At 50.1% G+C, this 20,364-nt stretch overlaps 1 protein-coding gene across 9 annotated transcripts in view; it reads right to left on the bottom strand.

Moving 5' to 3' along the window:
- The window catches only part of ULK1 (unc-51 like autophagy activating kinase 1), a 91,155-nt gene that overhangs the window by 23,348 nt on the left and 47,443 nt on the right, over positions 1-20,364 (bottom strand). For 4 of the 9 annotated variants that reach the window (XM_038762273.1, XM_038762276.1, XM_038762274.1 and 1 more), the window contains exons 8-14: positions 17,849-17,950; positions 14,205-14,263; positions 10,372-10,454; positions 7,417-7,467; positions 4,850-4,938; positions 2,338-2,503; positions 162-321 (exon numbers count right to left, since the gene is read on the bottom strand). In XM_038762273.1, the coding sequence (XP_038618201.1) occupies positions 162-321; positions 2,338-2,503; positions 4,850-4,938; positions 7,417-7,467; positions 10,372-10,454; positions 14,205-14,263; positions 17,849-17,950 (710 nt within the window). The remainder of the gene's footprint in view (positions 1-161; positions 322-2,337; positions 2,504-4,849; positions 4,939-7,416; positions 7,468-10,371; positions 10,455-14,204; positions 14,264-17,848; positions 17,951-20,364) is intronic. The other 5 variants (XM_038762279.1, XM_038762280.1, XM_038762281.1 and 2 more) reach the window with 3 other exon arrangements.

Genomic DNA, 20,364 nt, shown 5'->3' with positions numbered 1-20,364 from the left:
GATCCCAGTCTTGGAGCCCAGGAAACAAATACCTCCTCTCCCTGCCAGCCAGATCCTGGGTGCAGGCACCCTCCCACCCCCACCTCAACCCGGGCTGCCGAGCCCTCTTCCTGGGGTGGCAGGAGGGGGAGCAGGGCCCAGTCTCGAGGCTGGGGACTCACCCGCTATACATCAGGCTGTCCTGGACGGGCTTGCCTCCCGCGGCCTCGGCAGCAATATCACCTGGGGTGACAGGGACGCGGGGGACGGGATTAGCCTGGGGTCCTGTCTCCGGACGCTGCTCAGTAAGAGGGGTCGGGGTTCTGGCCTGGAAAGCGGTCCCTTCTCCGCCATCAGAGAGAGCAGGTGCATGTCAGAGGATGGACGGACAGAACGGCTCTTGGCTTTGCTGGTCCCGAAGGGGTCGGCCTGGCCGGACCTTGGCTCTGTGACTCCCGCTGACCCTCTGACTGAGGGAATGAGTCCCTCCCCCAACACACGTGCATGCACACTCACACATATACGCATATGAACAGCTGGAGACACCTCAGATGCAGCCAGCAAGAACCAGGCTCCACCCTGACTTCAGCCACCCCCTAACCAGGCAACATCGTGTGTTCATTTCCACCATCTTTTTCAGAGTCTACAGGGTGGATGTTGCTTCACTATTTTAATCACTTTGCTGCAAACCAGATTTCCTGTCTGCTCTACCCCTGTGGGGGAGGGGATTGCACAAGGATTCCAGAGGCAGGCTAGACAAGCTTTGTCTCAGAGGAGATGGGGAAAGAGACCCTAGGTAGCTGCACTGGCTCTGCTCAGCCTGAAGCAGGATTTCTCCCCCTTCCCCACCCCTGTCCTCTGGCTGGTTTGATGCTGCAATGGAAACACCCCCAGAAAGGTACAGGAGTGGCCCATCTGTTAGCCCTGGGGATGGACGTAGGCTAGCTTGGATCATCTTGGTCCAGAGGCCGAGAAGTAAACCGAGCCGGCAGCTATGGCACCTTCCTAATCGGGGCACAGCTGTAACAGGATACGGACCCCACTGATTAAGCCCATCCTGGGCTCTTCGCTATTCTAGGCCTCTGGCCTGGGATTGACAGGTCCCTTTCTCTGCGATTCAGAGGACCATGGGGTTTTTGTCCTGTTGCTCTCCCTCCCCTCGTACAATCCAGCCAGCCCCTCTTGCCCCTCAAAGGACCAAGTTTTCTGGCTCACCTCCTCCATGGGGTGGTTGGAGGGACAGCCCTACTTACAGGGAAAGAGCTTACAAGGCAGGCTCACTCCTCCAAATGTCAATCTTTCCCTCAGTAGTGTCTGCCTGAACAGTACTGGGATGAGTTCAGGAAAAGAATATGATACAGGCTCAGAATCCCAAGGATTCTGGAGCAATAAAAGCTGGGTCACAGGACATGCATAAACAGCTTCCCCAACAGAGGCAGAGCCAGAAAAGTCTGGGAGTCCCTGGTCTGAGCCCTGGGATCAGTGAGGGCCAGGGGCTGTGGTCTGGTCCTGTTTAAACAATCCTCAGCAGCACCGGTGCCTCTTGCCGGTCATGGCGACTTAACCGACGACTGTCCAGCTGGTAGAAAAATGGGGAATCCAGAGCTTCTCCCAGATCCAACATCTCCGCAAAAAGGTCCCAAATTAGAACCCTGGGGTCAGTCAGCTGGGAGGGGAGAAGCAGCATGGCTTACTGGATAGAGCATGGGCGTGGGAATCAGGACCTGGGTTTTAGTCCAGGCTCAATCCCTTGTGTGACCTTAAGCAAGCCATTTCTCTTCCGACCTCAGTTACCTCCTCTGTAAAACGGGGATTAAGTCTGTAAGCCCCAAGTGGGATCATGGACCGAATCCAATCTAATTAGTTTATATCCACCCCACCGCTTAGTATAGTGTGAGAAGCAGCGTGGCTCAGAGGAAAGAGCATGGGCTTTGGAGTGAGAGGTCGTGGGTTCAAATCCCGGCTCCGCCAACTGTCAGCTATGTGACTTTGGGCAAATCACTTAACTTCTCTGTGCCTCAGTTACCTCATCTGTAAAATGGGGATTAAGACTGTGAGGCCCCCCCATGGGACAACCTGATCACCTTGTTACCTCCCCAGTGCTTAGAACAGTGCCTTGCACATAGTAAGCGCTTAACAAATACCACCATTATTATTATTATTATTATTATTACAGTGCCTGGCATGTAGTTAGTGCTTATCCAATGCCATAAAAAAGGGGGGTGGGTGTCAAACTCCAGCGGGGTGATGGCCCAGACTGGCGGCTTAGGGTCCTTCCTCAACGCTTCCTGACCCCAAAGGCTAGGGCTTCGGTGCTTGTTTCCCAGACTTGCGCCCCCTTCACCTGAGCAGACTTACTTGGAAAGTGAGCAGGGACCATGACAAAGTCATCGGTGTCACAGGATGAATTCTTGCTGCTGCTGCCAGCTGAATCCTTGGATCGGTGCAGGAAGCCCGCGGTGTCCTGATTTGGGGACGTCAGTGTCTTCTGCAGCTGCTGCATCTCTCCCAAGGACTGTGTGCCCGGTGGAAGACACAAACAGGGGCAAGTTAGGCCACCCTGTCACATGGCCAGAATGGGGGATGGGACAACCCTGGGGGAAGCTGGAGTCCCTTTTTCTGGAGACATCCAAGGACGGGACACAGAACTCTTTCTCCTGGAATCATGTGCAAAATACTTCGCCCCCTTGCAGCCCTGGGATCCCAAAACCTCACTGAGTGAGCCGGGTGGGCCTCAGAGACCACCAACCCAGGAGCAGTAGCTGGAGAACACTGCATCATGCTCATATCCAGACTGGGAAGAATGTTCCCTGTCTTGACAAAGGTGCCCAATCCCAAAGGCTTAATGAAAACAGACTGTACAGTGATGAGTCTGTCTCCCCGCTCTAGACTGTAGGCTCATTATGGGCAGGGAACACATCTGCTAATTCAGCTATATTGTACTCTCTCAAGCCCTTAGAACAGTGCTTTGCATAAAGTACGCAGTCGATAAATACCATTGACTGACTGATTGAGGGGCCTGGCTGAGCTTTCAGAAACCTTTTGGCCTTCTGGAGGAGGAAATGGAGGAAATACGATTGATGATGATGATGATGAATAAAGGGGCCTGGAACTTATCGAAGGGTGCATGAGACAGGCCTCAGGTGACAAGAGCCTGGATTCATTCATTCATTCAATCGTTTTTATTTAGCGCTTACTGTGTGCACAGCACTGTACTAAGCGCTTGGGAAGTACAAGTTGGCGACATATAGAGACGGTCCCTACCCAACAACGGGCTCACAGTCTAGAAGGGGGAGACAGACACCAAAACAAAACAGATGAAGTGCAGCCTAGCGGGAAGAACACAGGCCCGCAAGTTGGGAAATCCGGGTCCTAGACCCACCTCTGCCACTGGCCCACTATGTGACCTCGGGCAAGTCACAGCTCCTTTGGGTTTCAGTTTCCTCATCTGTAAAATGGGAATGAGAGACTGGGGGACAGCGACTGTGTCCGATCTCACCACCTTGCAACTAGCCCCCAGCATGTTGCACATGGTGAGCCCTTAGTAAATACAATTACAACAGCAGTCTAGGATATTCCCATCAGGCATGACTGAGTCCCAGCTTCACTTGCCAAACCATTTTCTCACAACAAACAGCAACTTTCCTTGTTACTTTCTGGGGTGGAGGGTGACTGCGGTTGGGGAGGGGGAAGCAGACCGAAGAGCTGGCATCTCTCTACCTGGCCAGCTTGCCTCAGGCAGGTTTGAGGAGCAGGTTAGCCTGCTCAGAAGCCAAGATACACCTCTTTTGATCTATCAGAGGGACCCAGAGGGGGAAATGAGAAAGAACTAGGATGTAAAGTGCAGAGCAAAGCCAAGGTGTTCCAGCCTAAAAAAGTTCTGATTTATAGAAAGCTTGTGGGAATCTCCTTCCGATTCAGCTGGCTGCAGGAACATCCCAGTTTGGGGAAAAAGGGAGAGGAATGGGGAGTGGCCACCACAATGCTGTGAGTACAACAGCCCCACAGCAATTATGTACATATCTGTAATTCATATATATTAATGTCTGTCTCCCTCTCTAGACTGTAAGCTTGTTGTGAGCAGGGAATGCAGTATACTATCCCAAGTGCTTAATACATTGCTCTGCATGCAGTAAGCACGCAATAAATACAACTGATTGACTGAGCACTAGCAGGGGAGGATTCTCAGGAAGAAACGCTCGGTTTGGCTCTTCCCAGCAGAGGTGTTCGGTCTGGGTCCAAGCAGGGATCTTTTCCAACCGGTTTCTAGAGAGAAGCACCTGACTGCACAATCTGTATAGTTCTCTGCCCTCGAGAGGGGTGTAGGACTTCAATACTTTCCCCTTTTTACTGCCTCTCTTCCCCCCCTAGAGCTGCTCCTACTAGCTCTCCTGTACCCAGTGCAGACAGAGTCACCCACAACTTGGAAAATGAAGGCAGCCAGAAGAGTGTGGTGGAATTTGGGATCCTCAAACACCCGGAAAGAGGTTGAGGGCAGTAGTTAGAGAAGTAGTGTGGCTCAGTGGCAAGAGCATGGGTTTGGGAGTCAGAAGATGTGGGTTTTAATCCCAGTTCTGCCACCTGTCTGCTGTGTGACTTTGGGCAAGTCATTTCACTTCTCTGTGCCTCAGTTACCTCATCTGTAAGACGGGGATTAAGACTGTGAGCCCCACATGGGACAACCTGATTACCTTTTATCTACCCCTTAGAACAGTGCTTGGCACAAAGTAAGCACTTAAGAAATGCTATTATTATTATTATTATTATTATAGTGAGAAACCGCAACAAGGGAAGGTTAAGACCTCTCTCCCCCTCCCCGCTCTCCCCAACTCCTTCCCGCTCTCACGCTGGGTTTTCGGATGGTACTTACAGGGGGGGAAGCCAGGTGTGAGGTGGAAGAGCTGCTGGAGGAGCTGCCGGACCCCGAGCTCGGGTACGAAGGCATTGGCACTGGAGGGGCTGGAGGTGGGGAGAGAAGGTGCAAGAAGCTCAGGGCGAAAGCAAGAAGAACCACTGACCCCCAGGGAAGGGTCCTGGCCCCAAAAGCTCCCAACCTCCCCAGAATCTCCATAACCCACCAGTGAGGAGGAGGAGGGGACAAGAATCCCTGACATTTTAGAAAGTCAACCACAGCATGAAACTGGGAGCAAATGGTATCAGCACAGCCCCCAGTGGTGTCTCCAGCTTTCTTGGGCAGGGAACAGATCTACCAACTCTGTTGTAGTATATTCTCCCAAGCGCTTAGTAAAGTGCTCTGCACACAGTAAACACTCAATAAATTTCATTGATTGACTGAATGATTGGTCCAAGAGCCAGGACTCGGCATGCTTTGGAAATGATGTCTGAAGTCAAGAGGAGAGATCAGAGAAAAGAGGGACCAACACATCTGGTGATCCAGTGGCCCTGGGCTGCTCCATTTCAGCTCAGGCAAGTATTCATTGTTCCCAAACTCAAGACGGGACAAAATCTTTGGAAATATACATGGCCTTGAAGTTGCCCTGGATCAACAGTCCACTTAACTTGACGCCTCTGATCATCTGACCGTTACTACCCGCTAGACGTAACAGCAATCTCGGCCAATTCTGCCATCTGCGCTCCATGCAGCCATTATGCCGTCACTTGGGCTTTAATACACAACCTGTCTCAACCTCCCCTCTCCACCATCAGGCTATAAGTCCTTTGAGGGCAGGAAGCAGGTTTTGCTCTCTTTTTGCAACCCATAATGGACTTAGTCTCCCCCTTGTAGACTGTGAGCCGGCTCGTTGCTGGGTACGGACCGTCTCTATATGTTGCCAACTTGTACTTCCCAAGCGCTTAGTACAGTGCTCTGCACACAGTAAGAGCTCAATAAATACGATTGAATGAATGAATGAATGAATGAATGAGTCTGGGACTCGGCTGAGGCTGTTTACTGACAAGGCCCTATGCCTCAAAGACATTAGTAGGATTTAGTCACCCAGTGGAAAGAGGGAAGGGGCGGGGTTAAGCCAGAGACAACTCAGCCATCTCAACGGCAATTAAACCAAATTTTCTCTGCAATAATCCACTTTAGCTTGTTCAAACAAATGGAGCTGGAATCCTGTTCTCGGCTCCGCCACCATTTCCATAGCGACAACGCGTAAAACCGAGTGGGGTAACTTGGTTATTTAGACCAACACCTGGCTTCACCTCTCTAGTGAAATCCCTCGTCAGCACTTTGGAGTCTAGAATGCCTGAGTAGAACAAGGGAGGGGAGTAGACTTCCAAACAATCAAGAAAGCCAAACTGGCCTAACGCACAGAGAAACGCATGAAGCTGGGTTTTCTAATCTTTTTCTTTAAAAAAACAAAAACCAAAGAAAATCCCACAAAGAAAGAGCAGGAGGGGCGATCGGAAAGAGCATAAAACCGGGAGCCAGGAATCCCGGGTTCTAGTCCTGGCTCTGCAGCTTCCCTGCTGGGCCACCGTGGGCAAGTCACAACTTTTCGGTGCCTCAGTTTCCTCACCTGTAAAATGGGGATAAAATACCAGTTCTCCCTCCCTTTTTAGACTGAGCCCCTTGTGAAAGTGACCACATGCGATCTCACTGCATCATACCTATCCCAGGGTTTAGCATATAGTTCACACTATCATTAAGAGACACTTCTGACAGCTCCTGCTCCAATCCCCTAAACTAGATTCCCTATCCCCTTCTCCAAAGCTCAGAGTGAATGAGCAGCAGATGGAAGTTACCGAATGGCCGGAGCGATGCCCCAAGGAAAGAGGGTTTGAGGAGTTTCCCGGCTGCCCTGACCCCCATTGGGATTGCTCCCATCAGCTCCCCAGCACTCTGTGCCGACAAAATCCAACGGAAGACAACTCAGGGCTGAAGGTGGCAGAAGTCTGGGGTCTGTGTTCATTCCCACAGACCCACAAACCTTCACTAAACCAGGAAGGGTCCTACTGGGCTTGACATCCTCAAAGCCAAGGGTCCATTCTGGACTCCCTTTCCTTCCCTCATCTGTAGCCTTGGAGCTCAGATCTGAAAGCCCATAACCGACAAAAAAAAAAAAATCTCAGGAGGGTTTGGAATTCTCCCTTCCAGAAAGACAATGTCCGGAGGTACCCCGTACTGCTCTTGCCTAACAGGTAGCCAGCTGTTTAGGGAGGCAGTGAGAAAGAGATATGGATTCCCAGCTTGGGGAGTCATCCAGTTGCCCTGCCAAAGAGAATGGAGGGTTACAGGTGAGGGAAAAGGATAATTCAAAGTGAACCTATTGTTGCAAAAGCTTTTCCCCGCCGTCATCAATACCCTTAAGAGTACCAACTCCTAAAGAGAGCTCAATCGGGTGCCACCCACCAGGGGATTCTGAACTGAGTGGCTGATATGGGCCAGAGAGAGCGGGCCGGGGAGAAGACAGTCTGGCTAAAGGGGACTGGCAAGGGAGAGCCAGGCCTGGCTCGTTACACCACACTTACATTTCTTGATGGAGGAGCTCGCATCCAAGAAAGGATGATGGAAAAATTCATCTGCAAACACAAAGAAGAGGAGGAGTTCAGCGAACATGAGACCGACTCAGAAAGCACTTAGCTTTTAAGCCAGCAGGTCAGACTTCAACCCTTTGTGCCCCTTCCCAAGAGTCTTGGCACTCCGGAAGCAGGCAAAATACAGTGTTCCCCCACACCCCTTTACATTATTTAAAGAAAAGAACACAGGAAAGAGGGGGAAACGGGATCCCAGTGGGCTCAGGAGTCTGGTTCGAGGGAAGATTAGACTTCGCAAGTAACTGGCACGTGTTTGGTGCTTTTTTTAGGTTTGGGAAATCTCCCATTGCCCCATTTTCCATGATTCTGGTCCGAGGTGGCAGAAGAAGAGCCATGCTGAGTCAGCCAGAGGACACCTGTTGCTAAGTCCCATCAACAATGCTGGAACATCTGGGCCTCCCTCCCGACTCCTCCCAGATCCCGTGGGCTTCCCCTTCTCAACTGGCCCCACATCAAAATCCCCCCTCCCCACCAGCAGCTGAGGGTCTTTCAGGTCTCTGCAAGTATGAGTCAATCACCAGCCCTGGCAAAGCAGTGGAGTGTGCAGTAAGTGACCAAACTTGTTTTCCATCAAAACATCCTGTTGCAACACCCAGGATTTTCATACCCTTCAGTATCTGGTAAACAGCTCCCAATCAGTGACGTCAAATCTAACCCTAGCTTCCTGCAGGGAACTCTAAGGATCTCCAGTTTACCAGATAAAATGCCTCAGTCTCAGGACCACTAGGTTCTCCCCTCAGGCCAAGTTTTCCCAATTCAACAGTCACCTTTCCTCCCTGGGCCCACATTCCTACCTCTGCGCCCACATGCCCACCCTACAGCGTAGTCTTCTCAACTACCAGGGTGGGCAACCGACCACACCTCATGTGGCTAATCCTTGAATGTCTTTAGCAGATGTCCAGGCTATCAGAAAAGCTCCCCTGGTTCCTCCGAATCCTAAATCACCCAAAGACATCCATCCAATTGGGATTAGTGGGGACCCTCGACCATCCCAAATCAATCACCAAGAGGAACACCTTGGAACACCCAATTCTGCTATAACGCGTGTCTCCGACACATGTTTTGGCTAGAAGGCGCTTTGGGAATTAAAGAATGTTCTCCCGACCTTCTGAGCCTATTTTGGTGCAGTGAACAGTGGTATACAAGAAACTGCTTTGTGTGCGGCTTTGGGACGGGAGACTTTTACATCGCAAGCTTTCCTTAAGGCAAGATTTTGCAAGAATGCAACCCTTGTTTCTTAGGAGAACTGGACACAATTAAATTGAGGGAGGGTCGCTCATCCATCAGAGGCTCGGCACCCCAGAGACAGACACTTTTCAGAGGGGACTGCCGTGATCCAGGGAGCAAACGTCAAGACGATCAAGTCCAGGAAAGTAGTTTTGCCAATAGCCACCCTCCCACTTTCTTAGGGCGAGGCACAATTTATCCTGGGTGAAGAGTTAAAAATGATGGATTTATCCACTTTTTATACCTGGGGGCCTCCCAGGAGTAGGACAGGTTGGCCAAACAGAACAAAAACAACTGAATCTACCTCCGTGAGTTGATAAACTTTGTGCTTATGTGCCAGGCTGATGCAACAGGCTATTGGCCATTCTCAATATAGCCCTGGCAGGGGCAAGAGGATCCAAAGCTCACTAATGGAGCTTGGTTGGCTTGGCCCCCAGGAGACAAATACATAGTGACTGAAATGAAGCCACTTGGATGGGTGTTAGAGGAGAATAGCTGAGAGAGCAAATCAACAGGAAGCCTGTTGGCCCAGTGTAAAGAGCACGTGCATGGGAGTCGGACGACCTGGGTTCTAATTCTGGCTCTGCCACTTGTTTGTTGTGTGACCTTGGACAAGTCACGTCACTTCTACGTGGCTCAGTTACCTCATCTGTAAAGTGGGGATTAAGGCTGTGAGCCACACGTAGGACACGGACTGTGTCAAACCTGATTAGCCTGTATCTATTCCAGAGCTTAGTTCAGTGCCTGGAGCATAGTAAGCAATTAAAAAATGCAAACACACACAAAGCAAAACAAAACAAAAAGCCTGTCTAGTCAGCAAAGTAAAGTCAGCCTCTGAAAGCACCTTTCTTCTTAGTCCCTCTTCTAAACATGGATCTCACTAGATTACAAGCCATGTGTCTTGATATTTGTGTGATCAATCAGCAGCATTTACTGAGTGACAAAGCAGAGCATCGAACTCCGTGGAAGAGAAGAACAGAACTGGAATACAATCCCTGCCTACAAGGAGCTTATGATCTTGCAGGGGGTGAGGAGAATGGAGTGCATAAAATACATTATTATGGTATCTGGTTCACCGGGGGCACTCAAATCAATGCCACTGGTTGGATGGAGTTAGTCTCGGCATTTATGCTTGACCTACAAGTTTTATCTTAAACTCACACATCAGGGAAAGGTTATCCATCTTTCTGGGGAAAAATATAGAAACAGGTCAAGGAATTGAAGAAGCTCTGTGACACCGATGCAAATATGAGATATCAAAATGAATTCAAAAGTGGGCATCAGAGAGCAGAGAGAATAAAAAAACACACTTAGACTGTGAGTCCCATATGGGACAGAAACTGGATCCTACTTGATTATCTTTTTGTACCCCAGTGCTTAGTATAGTCCTTGGCACATAAATATCATACGAAAAAAATATGGGCAATCTGTCCTTCCTGGAACATAAACTTTTAAATACAGAGACAAAGCCTAGCAAAGAGAGTTAGAAATCCTTTGAAGCAGCACCAATTCAGCTGGGGCAGGTGCAGCTTATAAAGAGTCCACATCCATAATGCACTGGGAGTGGAGACTAATGGGCAAGGTTGCTAACGAGGTTTCCTCCACCACCACCACCTTCTCCCTTCCCACCGCCGCTAGCGAACTGCCACAGCTCTTACTTACCAAAGTCCATGCGGTCCTTATGATTCCGCTGGAGAAGTCCCAGGAGCAGTTGTCTCAGGTGGCCGGAGGTCTCCCTGGGGATGCTGGGATTTCCCAAAATGGAAACAAGTCAATCCATGCTTCCCAAAACACCTGCTCTAAGGATGGCCTTTGAGAAAAATTAACCCCAGGAGAAATGCAGAGGCACGGCGGGATGGGAGGAGGACGCCAGCCTCACGCTGGGTCTTGGCTCTCTTCAGGACCTCAACCCTCTCCCTGTGAACCCCCAGCTTGAAATGACAAAGAGAACGCCTCACCTTCCCTTCTCTTCTCATTGACCCATCGCCCCCTCAACCTCCGACACAGACAGGAGAAGGCGGTAGTAGAACTGGGTCTCCGCAGGCAACTTGAGGTGAACGTCCCGCCTCCCAACTTACCATTTCTCCCGATGACGATGCCCCTTCTGAAACCACACTCTCTGCTCTCTTCCCCTTTGTCCCCCAGCAGTCTCACCCTTGTTCCCAGTGCCACATGTCACGTTTGTGACGCCAAGGGAACACAGCCCGTCTCAAACCAAATTAGCGTGGTCTGACTCTGGTAGGACAGCTGAGGAGGCTAGTGATTGCCGGGAAAAGCAAGCTAAAGGCGGAGAATGGATGAGAGAATTCAGGGCCTATGGCAGCAGGGTTCTCTAAGAAAGCAAATGGTGTGAGTGAGCCAAGCTCCCCTCTTTCCACCTGGCCCAGGCCCCAGCAGGGCAGAGGCCCAAAGAGGATGGATTTGGCCCAAGAGTCACATGGATCTCCTTCCATGTTCCCCATTGGGCTCTGAGGAACTGAACTCTGCGCCTTCTCCTCCGAGCATTGGTCTTGCTGGTCCCCTCTCCCTGCAAAGCTCTGGCATAATCCAGGCAAACCCAGTCGCCAGGAGTGAAGAGCAAGAGAAAAGATGCCCTACCAGGCACCACCGATTCCATAAAAGAGGCATGGGGCAATGGGAAACGTACTCTCCCAAGCTTCATCTTTTTAACTGATTCAGATTCCTTCGTGAGCTCCTAGGGCATGTGGGCTTAGACCCCTTGAAACTTTTTTTAAAATGGTATTTGTTAAGCACTTACTATGTGCCAGGCACTGTACTAAGCACTGGGGTGAATACAAGCTAATCAGGTTGGACACAATGTCCCACATGGGAATCACAGTTTTAATCCTCATTTTACTGATGAGGTAACAGACAAAGATAAGTGAAGTGACTTGTCCAAGATCATACACCAGACAAGTGGCGGAGCCGGGATTAGAGCCCCAATCTTCTGACTCCCGGGCCCTTGCTCTTTCTACTAGGTCACACTGGTTCTCGAGCTTTTGATCCCAAACTGTGTCTAAAGAAGCTACTCTGAGCACCACCTTTCTAGAAAGTGATCTGTCAAGTCTTCCCAACCCCTACAGACTCAGTTCTATAAGACAGTTGCTTGAATGGCTCTAGGGGAAGGGGGATGGGTGAAAAGAAGACCGTGAGTCCTTTGTAAATTAATTTCTTCAGGGCATTTAGAATCTCCAAGATCATCATTTCCTCCTCAAGGGAACAAGAAAAACCACAGGGAATTCAATTCTGTCCTCAGCTCCTTGAGGCTTCCCAAACATTCCCAGGAACCATGGCTATACATTAGTGTTTGTTCCCTACTCAATCAAGAGTTTCTTCCCTCACTTTCTGTAGTACAGCCAACCTCACTTCCATCATGAAAAAGGGCACCGGAGGGGAGAGTGCCAAGACACAGGAATGGATGGGAGTGTTGGCGGAGAGAGAAGCATCGAAGCCAAAGGCCAAGAATCCTTGCCTGTTTCTGATTCTGCCACTGACTCACTGTGTGACTGGGGGCACATCTCTGAAACCTCTCCAGGTTTCAGTGTCCAGTTCCGTATGGTGGGGGTGCAGGGTACTTACTCGATTGCAAACCGCTTTGGGATCTTCGGCTGCAAGATGCTATATAAGTGCAAAGCGAGGTCATTAGGATGGCAAGTTTTCTTCAGGGGCACAGAACACATCTGAGTCTGAATGGTATCCTCGCCAAATATTCCCAAGGCAAGATCCATCCTGAAACACTGCAATGGGGAACACTTCCCTCTTCCCCTCTGGGAGGGGAGCTCCCGAGAGAACAATTTTAGATCATTTCAAGCCTGAGACCATGATAGCTCTCCTGGAGTGGGAAGAGCTTGCTCCTTCTTGCTCAGACCCAGATCAGAGAGATGTGTCCTGTAGGGAGCATGGTGGACAGGAGGGGAGGCCGGGCTTTGATCCAGACACGACAGAACGAAACAAGTAATGCGCTTGAAGTCACACAGTGAACCAGAGGCGATGTCCCGGGAAAACGAGTCCAAGTGTGGGTTCTCTCATCTCAGATCTGTTCTCTTGCATTTCCGGAACCTCCAAAGAAAGGTTCAGCAAGCTCACGTTGGGGACGGAGGGGGTGGGTGTGCGTGTACGTGTGCGTGCACCTGTGTAGGCGTGGGCATACTTGTGGGTGGGCACATGGATGTGTGGACAGAGGGTCACTGCTTCTCTCGACTCACTCCCTTTGCTCTACCCACCTCTTATCACCCCACAGCACTTAGACATGTATAGATCTATATTCTATTTATTTATATTGATGTCTGTTTGCTTGTTTCGCTGTCTATCTTCCCCCTTCTAGACTGAAAGCCTGGTGTGGGCAGGACTGTCTCTCTTCATTGCTGAATTGTACTTTCTAAGCACTTAGTACAGTGCTCTGCACACAGTAAGCTCTCAATAAATACGACTGAATGAATAAATGATGGGAGGAAGAAGGTGGTCTTCCCCAACAGCACAACACAGGGGCAAGAAACTCTTCTGACTTTCTCAACCAACTCCCTGTCCCAACGGGGCTGCCTCTCGCACACTGAAAAGTGGCCTGGCCCCCTGACAGCTCCTGAATGCTGAGCTGAAGAGGGTGACCACATCTGGATCAAGCCAATCGGGGCCAAAGGCTCTATCATCAGCATCTAACCCAAATCCTAACAGGTGCTTTGGTCAGGCCCAGAGCTGTCCAGGGAAATGAGGGCCACAAGTGCAGCCACAGGCAGCTCCAAAACAGAGACCAACACAGTGGGATATTGCAGGTTTCAGAATAACAACCTTGCTTCTTACCTTGGGTTCAAGCTGGATATGTGAGTTTCTGCTTTTCTTCCTAACTTCATTCTGCCTCCAGCAAACTCAATAATGCTGAGGAATTGTGTACAGGGGGCTCAGGCCATCCAGTGACTCAATGGCTTCGAAGTGGTTTAAAACGGCCCAGAGATGGGCAGTGTGTGAAAGGGAGAAGGCAACTAGGTCTGGGAGACAGGGATGCACTCACTCTGGACTCACTCTCCATCATCCCCAAGATGGAGACCTGAGATGAACAACCACCTCCATCAATGACACTGAGCAGGCTTGGAAAAGGTATGGAGAGGGCAGGGGAGGGAAAAGGGGGGTTGTGGCTATCCAAGGCCAAAAGGCAGCACAGGAAATACATCTTTTGGAAAGGAAGTGTGGAGAGGGATGGGGGTAGAGGAGAAGAGATGCTGTGAAAAAGGTGAGCTTCTCCAGTGCTCAAGAGTGGGTGGGGGGATGGGGGGTGGGGAGAGATAGCGAACAAGAGGGGATGAGAACCAAATCTGCCAACTTTCTACTTGAAGATGGGGTAGGACGGCAAGGCCAGAGGTTAACACTGAGCTCACAACTTCCTCTGTTCCACCCGGACTTCGGCGCCAAAAGTGCATGGAAGCAGGCTTGACTAGGACAAGAGTAAGCAGCTGAGGGAGAAGGAGAAGACAAAGAATAGTGAGAGAGGAAGAAGTGCTTACTTGGGCATCAGGGTCTTGTTTTTCTCATAGAAGAGCCGGAGGTCTTGGGGGCTGCTGGCCTGGGGGAGAAAACACAAAATGACTGTGTGAAGAGGAGGAGCGGCAACCAAGCACTGCGTGGACAGTGACCTCTTCAAGCTTCTTTCCCTCTGAATTTGGAGTGGGTTTTACCCCAGTCCTGTTGAGAATTTAAGACGTACTAACACTTCTTTGTAGAAGCCAAGGGACCTATTTGAGAAAGACCAATAGTGCAATTCTTCACACAGGAAATAAGATGTGTGTAAATTTATACCCTGGGTGGGGGACACCTCCCCTCCAAATAAAAACATCTACCAAACCCTCTAGACTGTAAGTTCATTGTGGGCAGGGAATGTGTCTGTTACACTGTTATATTTTACTGTCTCGAGAGCTTAATACAGCGGTCTGCACACAATAAGAGCTTAATAAATATGACTGGCTAAGCTCTATTTAAGGGGTGGGGGTTCTGTTATAAAAAGGCTGGGTAAAAGATGTTTTTTTGTTCTACATATTCTGCTGGTTAGTCCCAATCTGACCCTAATAACTTCTCCTGGGACAGGGGAGACTTGAAAAGCAGGTTCCCCTCCCTGGCGCCCCCCACAATGGGGATGAGATCGTCTGGGAGACTCAGACACGGGTTTTGTAAACACCAGAAGTTTTGTCTAGAGGCCTCCAGGCTCTAAGGAAAAGCTTCCCATTCCACTAGGCACCAAGCTCTTGCTGACCCCAGACGGCCCGCTCAGCCGCAAGTGAAGCCCTGGAGAAAGTGCTAGAAACCTCACGATGGGGCAGAGGCAAAGTTCCAAGGGTCAAGCAGTCTCTGAAAATGGGAAAGGAAGCAACCTTTTAAACTTTATCTCGTGCTCCCACAACTGTCCAGAGGAGAGTAAAGTGAAATGTAGGGCTGCCCATCCCCGGCACCCAACCCTGAAGTAGCTATCAAAAACTGTGATATTTGTTAAGAGCTTACTATGTGCCAAGCACTGGGGCAGACAGAAAATAATCCAATTGGACAGAGTCCCTGTCCCACCCAGGGATAAAAATCTAAGCAAAAATCCCCATTTTACAGGGGAGGAAACTGGAGCCACAGAGAAGTGAAGTGACTTGCCCAAGGTCATACAGCAGGCATGTGGTGGAGCAGGATTAGAACCCCTGTCCTCTGCTCCTAGGCCCATGCTCTTTCCACTAGGCCATACTGCTTCTCCCTCTGCTAATTAGTGCATGTGGCATGTATGTACCCATCCCCCAAAACACACACATACAGACACACACACACACACACACACACACACACACACACCATCTGTCCTCTGTTCTGAATCCCCAACAACAGGATGGGGCTGGTTACCACAGTAACCCAGCTAGGCCCATTCCTTTGTTTCCAACATACAAGTCTTCCCTTTCCCTCCAGGGTACGAAGAAGGAAGTAGAAACAGGTGTTTCAAACACCAAGAGTTAAACTTTAATAAAATTGTTGTTTCAGCTGATTGCCCAATTAATGCCAAAAAAAGGGCCAAACAGTCCAAAAATAAAAGCTAGACTAACAAAAAGCCAAAAGTAGGTCAGACTTCCAATAATAATTTTCCTGCTGTCAAAATCTCCTCCTGAAAGAGGGGGACTCAGAAGCTGGGAGGGTGGGAGGGGGAAAATCCCTGATTATTTTTTCCTCATCCTTAAACACAACCACCAGCCCCATATCTTTCCCAGTCTGTCTGGTGCCCACTTATACCCTTCCACTGCCACTCCAGACATAATAATAATGATTAATTATGGTATTTGTTAGGCACTTACTATGTGCCAGGCACTGTATTAAGCACTGGGGTGAACACAAGCAAATCAGGTTGGTCACAGTCCCTGTCTCATATGGGGCTCACAGTTTCAATCCCCATTTTATAGATGAGGTAACTGAGGCACCGAGAAGTGAAGTGACTTGCCCAAGGTCACAGAGCAGACACGTGCTGGAGGCAGGATTAGAACCCATGACCTTCTGATTCCCAGGCCTGTGCTCTATCCACTACATCATGCTGCTTCTCAATAGTGCTAACAGTGGCGCTCAGGGCCTTTCCTGCCCAGGGTCCTTGAGGCCCCTCTCCCAGAAAGAACTTGGGCTTTTCGAAGCCCAAGCAATTCTCTGACATTCAAATGGTTCCTTTTCACTTCTTTGCAGCTCCTGCTGCCCCAGTACTAACAACTGTAATGCCCACAAAAGAGACTCAGCTACACCACAGCTCTGGGCAGCAAAGATGACACAGAAGCCAAATCCCACATGGTCACCCTGTCCTGAGACCTGCCCTCTGCTGCCTCTCAGCCCTGGAGAAGTAAGCCAGAAGTGGGGGGAGCCCAAATGAATTGGTGCAGCAGGAAACATTGCCCAGCAAAGGGAAAGACGGACTTGAGCACACAAAAAACCACATCAGGAGCAAACCATTTTTCTGACAGCTAATGGATGTGACTAACTGCTTGTCCCGCAAGATTTGAAAGGCTTATCAATCATCTCACCTCTGCCAGACTCCTTTATGTAATTTGGACAAATTTCAAAGTCTCTTCTAACCTTGCCAGAGCAGGAAGCCAAAAGCCAAAGGGACCAACCCTCATCCAGAAAGAATCAGGCTGGTGAGAACCTTCTCGGTCTGGTCTTCTTTCCTTAACCATGACCATCTCCCAGAGGACAGAAGCTTCACCAATTCACCATTGCTACAAAGGACCTTCAAAATCAGTCAATTGCAGATTATCTGGTTGGGAAACCAGGTACCACCTCCCTCCGTAGCTTCTGGGTTTGCCTTGATCCTGTCAGCCAAGAGGCTATCTGGTGTCTACTTGGGAATGGAAGGGGGAGGAAAGAAGGGGAGGCAGAGGGAAGAAAGGAAGGGGGAGGGAAGAAGGGGAGGGGGAGGGAATAAGGAAGTGGGAGGAAAGAAGGAGGAAAGAAGGGCAGGGGGAGGAGGAAGAAAGATGGAGGGGGAATAAAATTAGAAAGAAGGCGAGGGAGATAAGTTAGAAAAAAGGGGAGGGGATAAGTTAGTAAGAAGAGGAGGGGGATAAATTAGAAAGAAGGGGAGGGTATTAAGCTAGAAAGAAGGGGAAGGGGATAAGCTAGAAAGAAGGGGAGGGGGATAAGCTAGAAAGAACTGGGGGAAGGGAGAGGAGGAAGAGACAGATAGGAGGGGAAAAAGAAGAAAGAAAACAGAGAAGGGGAAAGAAGCAGGAAAAGGCAAAGGAGGAAGAAAAGGAGCAGGTCCAGAGGGAAGCTAGAGAGAGTGCACTCTGCCTGCGCTGAGATGAAATGAGTGGGCTGGGTTGACGTGCCCAGCACGGGACTCCTGGGGATTGGCTTCTGATCTGGAGTCAGTGAGGACAGACTTGAGAGCCAGGCTCAGGCTGGGGAGGGCATGGAACCAAGTGGCAGATGGATACAGACCCAGAAGGCTTCTTTAAGGTACAGGCAGAGCCCAGGAGCCTGGTACAACGCCCTGCCCACCCGGGACCGACCTTCTTGCTAAAGAGTCTCTGTAGACGAGGCAGAGCTGATGACAGCTCGGAGGACAACGAGGACAGCCTGATGGGACTGGCAACTGAACAGAGCCCTGGAAGGGAAAAGGCAGAGGGGTCAGACAGGGCGGTCTCACCTGGAAGGGGGCCTTTCCAGTCAGGCACTGGTAGATGATGGTGCCTATGCTCCACAGGTCAGCCTTGGCATCGTAGTGCTGGGACATGATAACTTCCGGAGCCTGGGTGGGCACAGAACAGGTGATTAGGTTGGGTTTCCTTAACTCACCTCAGGGCAGACGCTGGACCTTATTATGCCGCTGAACAGAATTCAAACGAGCCCAAGAAGTAACCCCAGTTTTATTTCCGATTCCAAATGCCACCCTTCCAAGCAGGCCCGAGTTCTGACCAGGCTGGGCAAAGGGACAGACAGAGGCTTTCTTGGCTGCCAAACAGCCCAGTGGATCAATGTGTCCAGAGAGAACTTGGGAAGATTTATTACTCTTCTGGAAACAGAGCCCCGGGGTGACCTCATGAGAAGATTCTTACAAAGCTCGATGGGTTTTAAACGAGCTCCCCTCTGCAACCACAGTGAAACTTCCAGAAGTCCTGGGAGTTAGACTGTAGTCTTGGGAATTCAAGCCTCTGGTATTCAGTCCTCTATACTGCAAGTTCCTTGTAGGCAGGGAAAGTGTCTACCAACTCGTTAAACTGCACTTGTTATAATGTACTCTCCTGAGCCCAAAGTACAGTGCTCTGCACAAGGTAATTGTGCAGATAATTGACTGGTTCAAAAAGCAGCCTTTCCAAGCAAAGAAGCCCTTCTATCTCCTGGCTAACTGAATGGAATGTTGGAATTTCCTGAAGTTCAATTTCTTTTGAAGGTTCTAGTTCCTTGCAGCCCTGCCCCTTCATTCCCTTGACCCTCCCCAGGAAACTGGCTCAAGGGTCATAAAAAAGCCATGAACGTTGCCAAGAGATCAGGGTTGGTTTTAAAATAAAGCTGGCTGTGAGGTAGGTATGACTGCCAACCTGAGAAGGCAATCGGCGGGTCAGGGAAGGAAGGAGAAAGGTGGTGAGACAATTCCGCCTTTGAAGATCAAGAACCAGAATTCCGTTTCTCTGGAGTTCTGGGTTGGTCAACAGGAATGAATCCAGGGTCCCTAGGAAGTTCCTGTTCACTCCTCACTTGAGTCTGCCTAAGCACCCTGAGAGCTGGGTGGGACAGTGCTTCTCCCACTTTCACAATCCTTCCGGATGGCGGGAGGAACTGGCAACAGAGAAGGGAAATGATAAACGCTTCAGGCAATTTAGGTCTCAGGGAGAAGGCCAAGCGCTTCAGTCCCTCCCCAGCACACAACTACCCTAGCCCCGCGAGGGTTATGGAACATGGCTGACGTCTAATAATACGGATAATAATTGTGGTATTGGTTAAGCAATTTCTACATGCCAAGCACTTTATTAAGTACTGGGGAAGATACAATACAATCAGATTGGATGCAGTGCCTATCCCAAATGGGGCATATAGCCTAAGGGGGAGGTAGAACAGAGATTGAATCCCTCGAAAGAAATGGAAGTCCAAAGACATTAAGTGACTTGTTCAAGGTCATGCAGCAGACAAAGGGCAGAGCCTGGATCAGAATCCAACTCCTTGGACTACAGGCCTATGCTCTAGGCCAAGTTGTTTCTCACTAGGCCACACTTGTATAGTATTGTTACACTGTTGCTGTTTCAATTATTTCATTCATCTATTTTGTCTGTTGTTCTCTGCCTGATTCATCTTAATTGTTTCCCTTTCCCTGAAGGACTGCCCTGACCCCTCCCACTTTTAGGGATGGGCAAGAAATTGGTTCTGAATCAATCAAAAAGTCAAGAGTATTGAACGCTTTCTCTGAGCTGAGCACAGTATTAAGCAATTGGGAAAGGACAACAGTCAGCATAAGCAACTCCTGCCCTTCAGGAGCTTACAGTCTAGGGCAAGAGCTTCCCTGGGTCAGCAGGAATTTGTACAGCGCTATGCACACTGTACACCCATAATCCATGTTACTGACCGCTCCACTACTGCTAGTAGGAACAGCTGACCTGACATGCCCCCTAAGGGATATGGGTGGGCTAATTATGGGTCATTCTGTCACTCTAAGAGACTTTCTCTATGGGAAGAGTCAGCTTCCCCAGTCTCTGCTCTCATGCTGGGACATCGCCCTGTCAAAGATGGGTTCTGGATTCTCTCCATCACTCATTCCTCCCCACTGTCCCCACCCTTCTTGGGTCATGAAGCAGGAGAGGGGTCTGGCCCAGGATCCGTGGTCACTGCTACTCCTCTCAGAGATGCTTGTCTTGATTTTTATTTTGATCGGGCCTGCTCAGCACCCCTGAGAGCTGGTTCCTGCTCATGACTTGGCCACCTCGGGCTGGGGTATGTGTAGGAGACACCCATCAGGCTGCGAATGACATTCTGCTTCTATCTAAGGGGCTGGGCTGTGGAGGGGAAGGAAACCAAGGACACTGGGGCCCACTGGAGTCCATGTCTGAGTGACATAAACAGGTGGCAAGAACACCCCCACTCCCTTCTTCTCCTAAAGATGCCCAGCCTGGTTGCTGCGTCTGTCACCAGGGCGGGAGGCCTCCTGGGGCCTCCCCAGGTCTCGGCTGCCTT

This window comes from Tachyglossus aculeatus, chromosome 21 (assembly GCF_015852505.1).
Source record: "Tachyglossus aculeatus isolate mTacAcu1 chromosome 21, mTacAcu1.pri, whole genome shotgun sequence".
Taxonomy (NCBI): domain Eukaryota; kingdom Metazoa; phylum Chordata; class Mammalia; order Monotremata; family Tachyglossidae; genus Tachyglossus; species Tachyglossus aculeatus.
The sequence above is the reverse complement of the archived record's forward strand: the minus strand, read 5'-3'. Positions and strand labels throughout refer to the sequence as shown.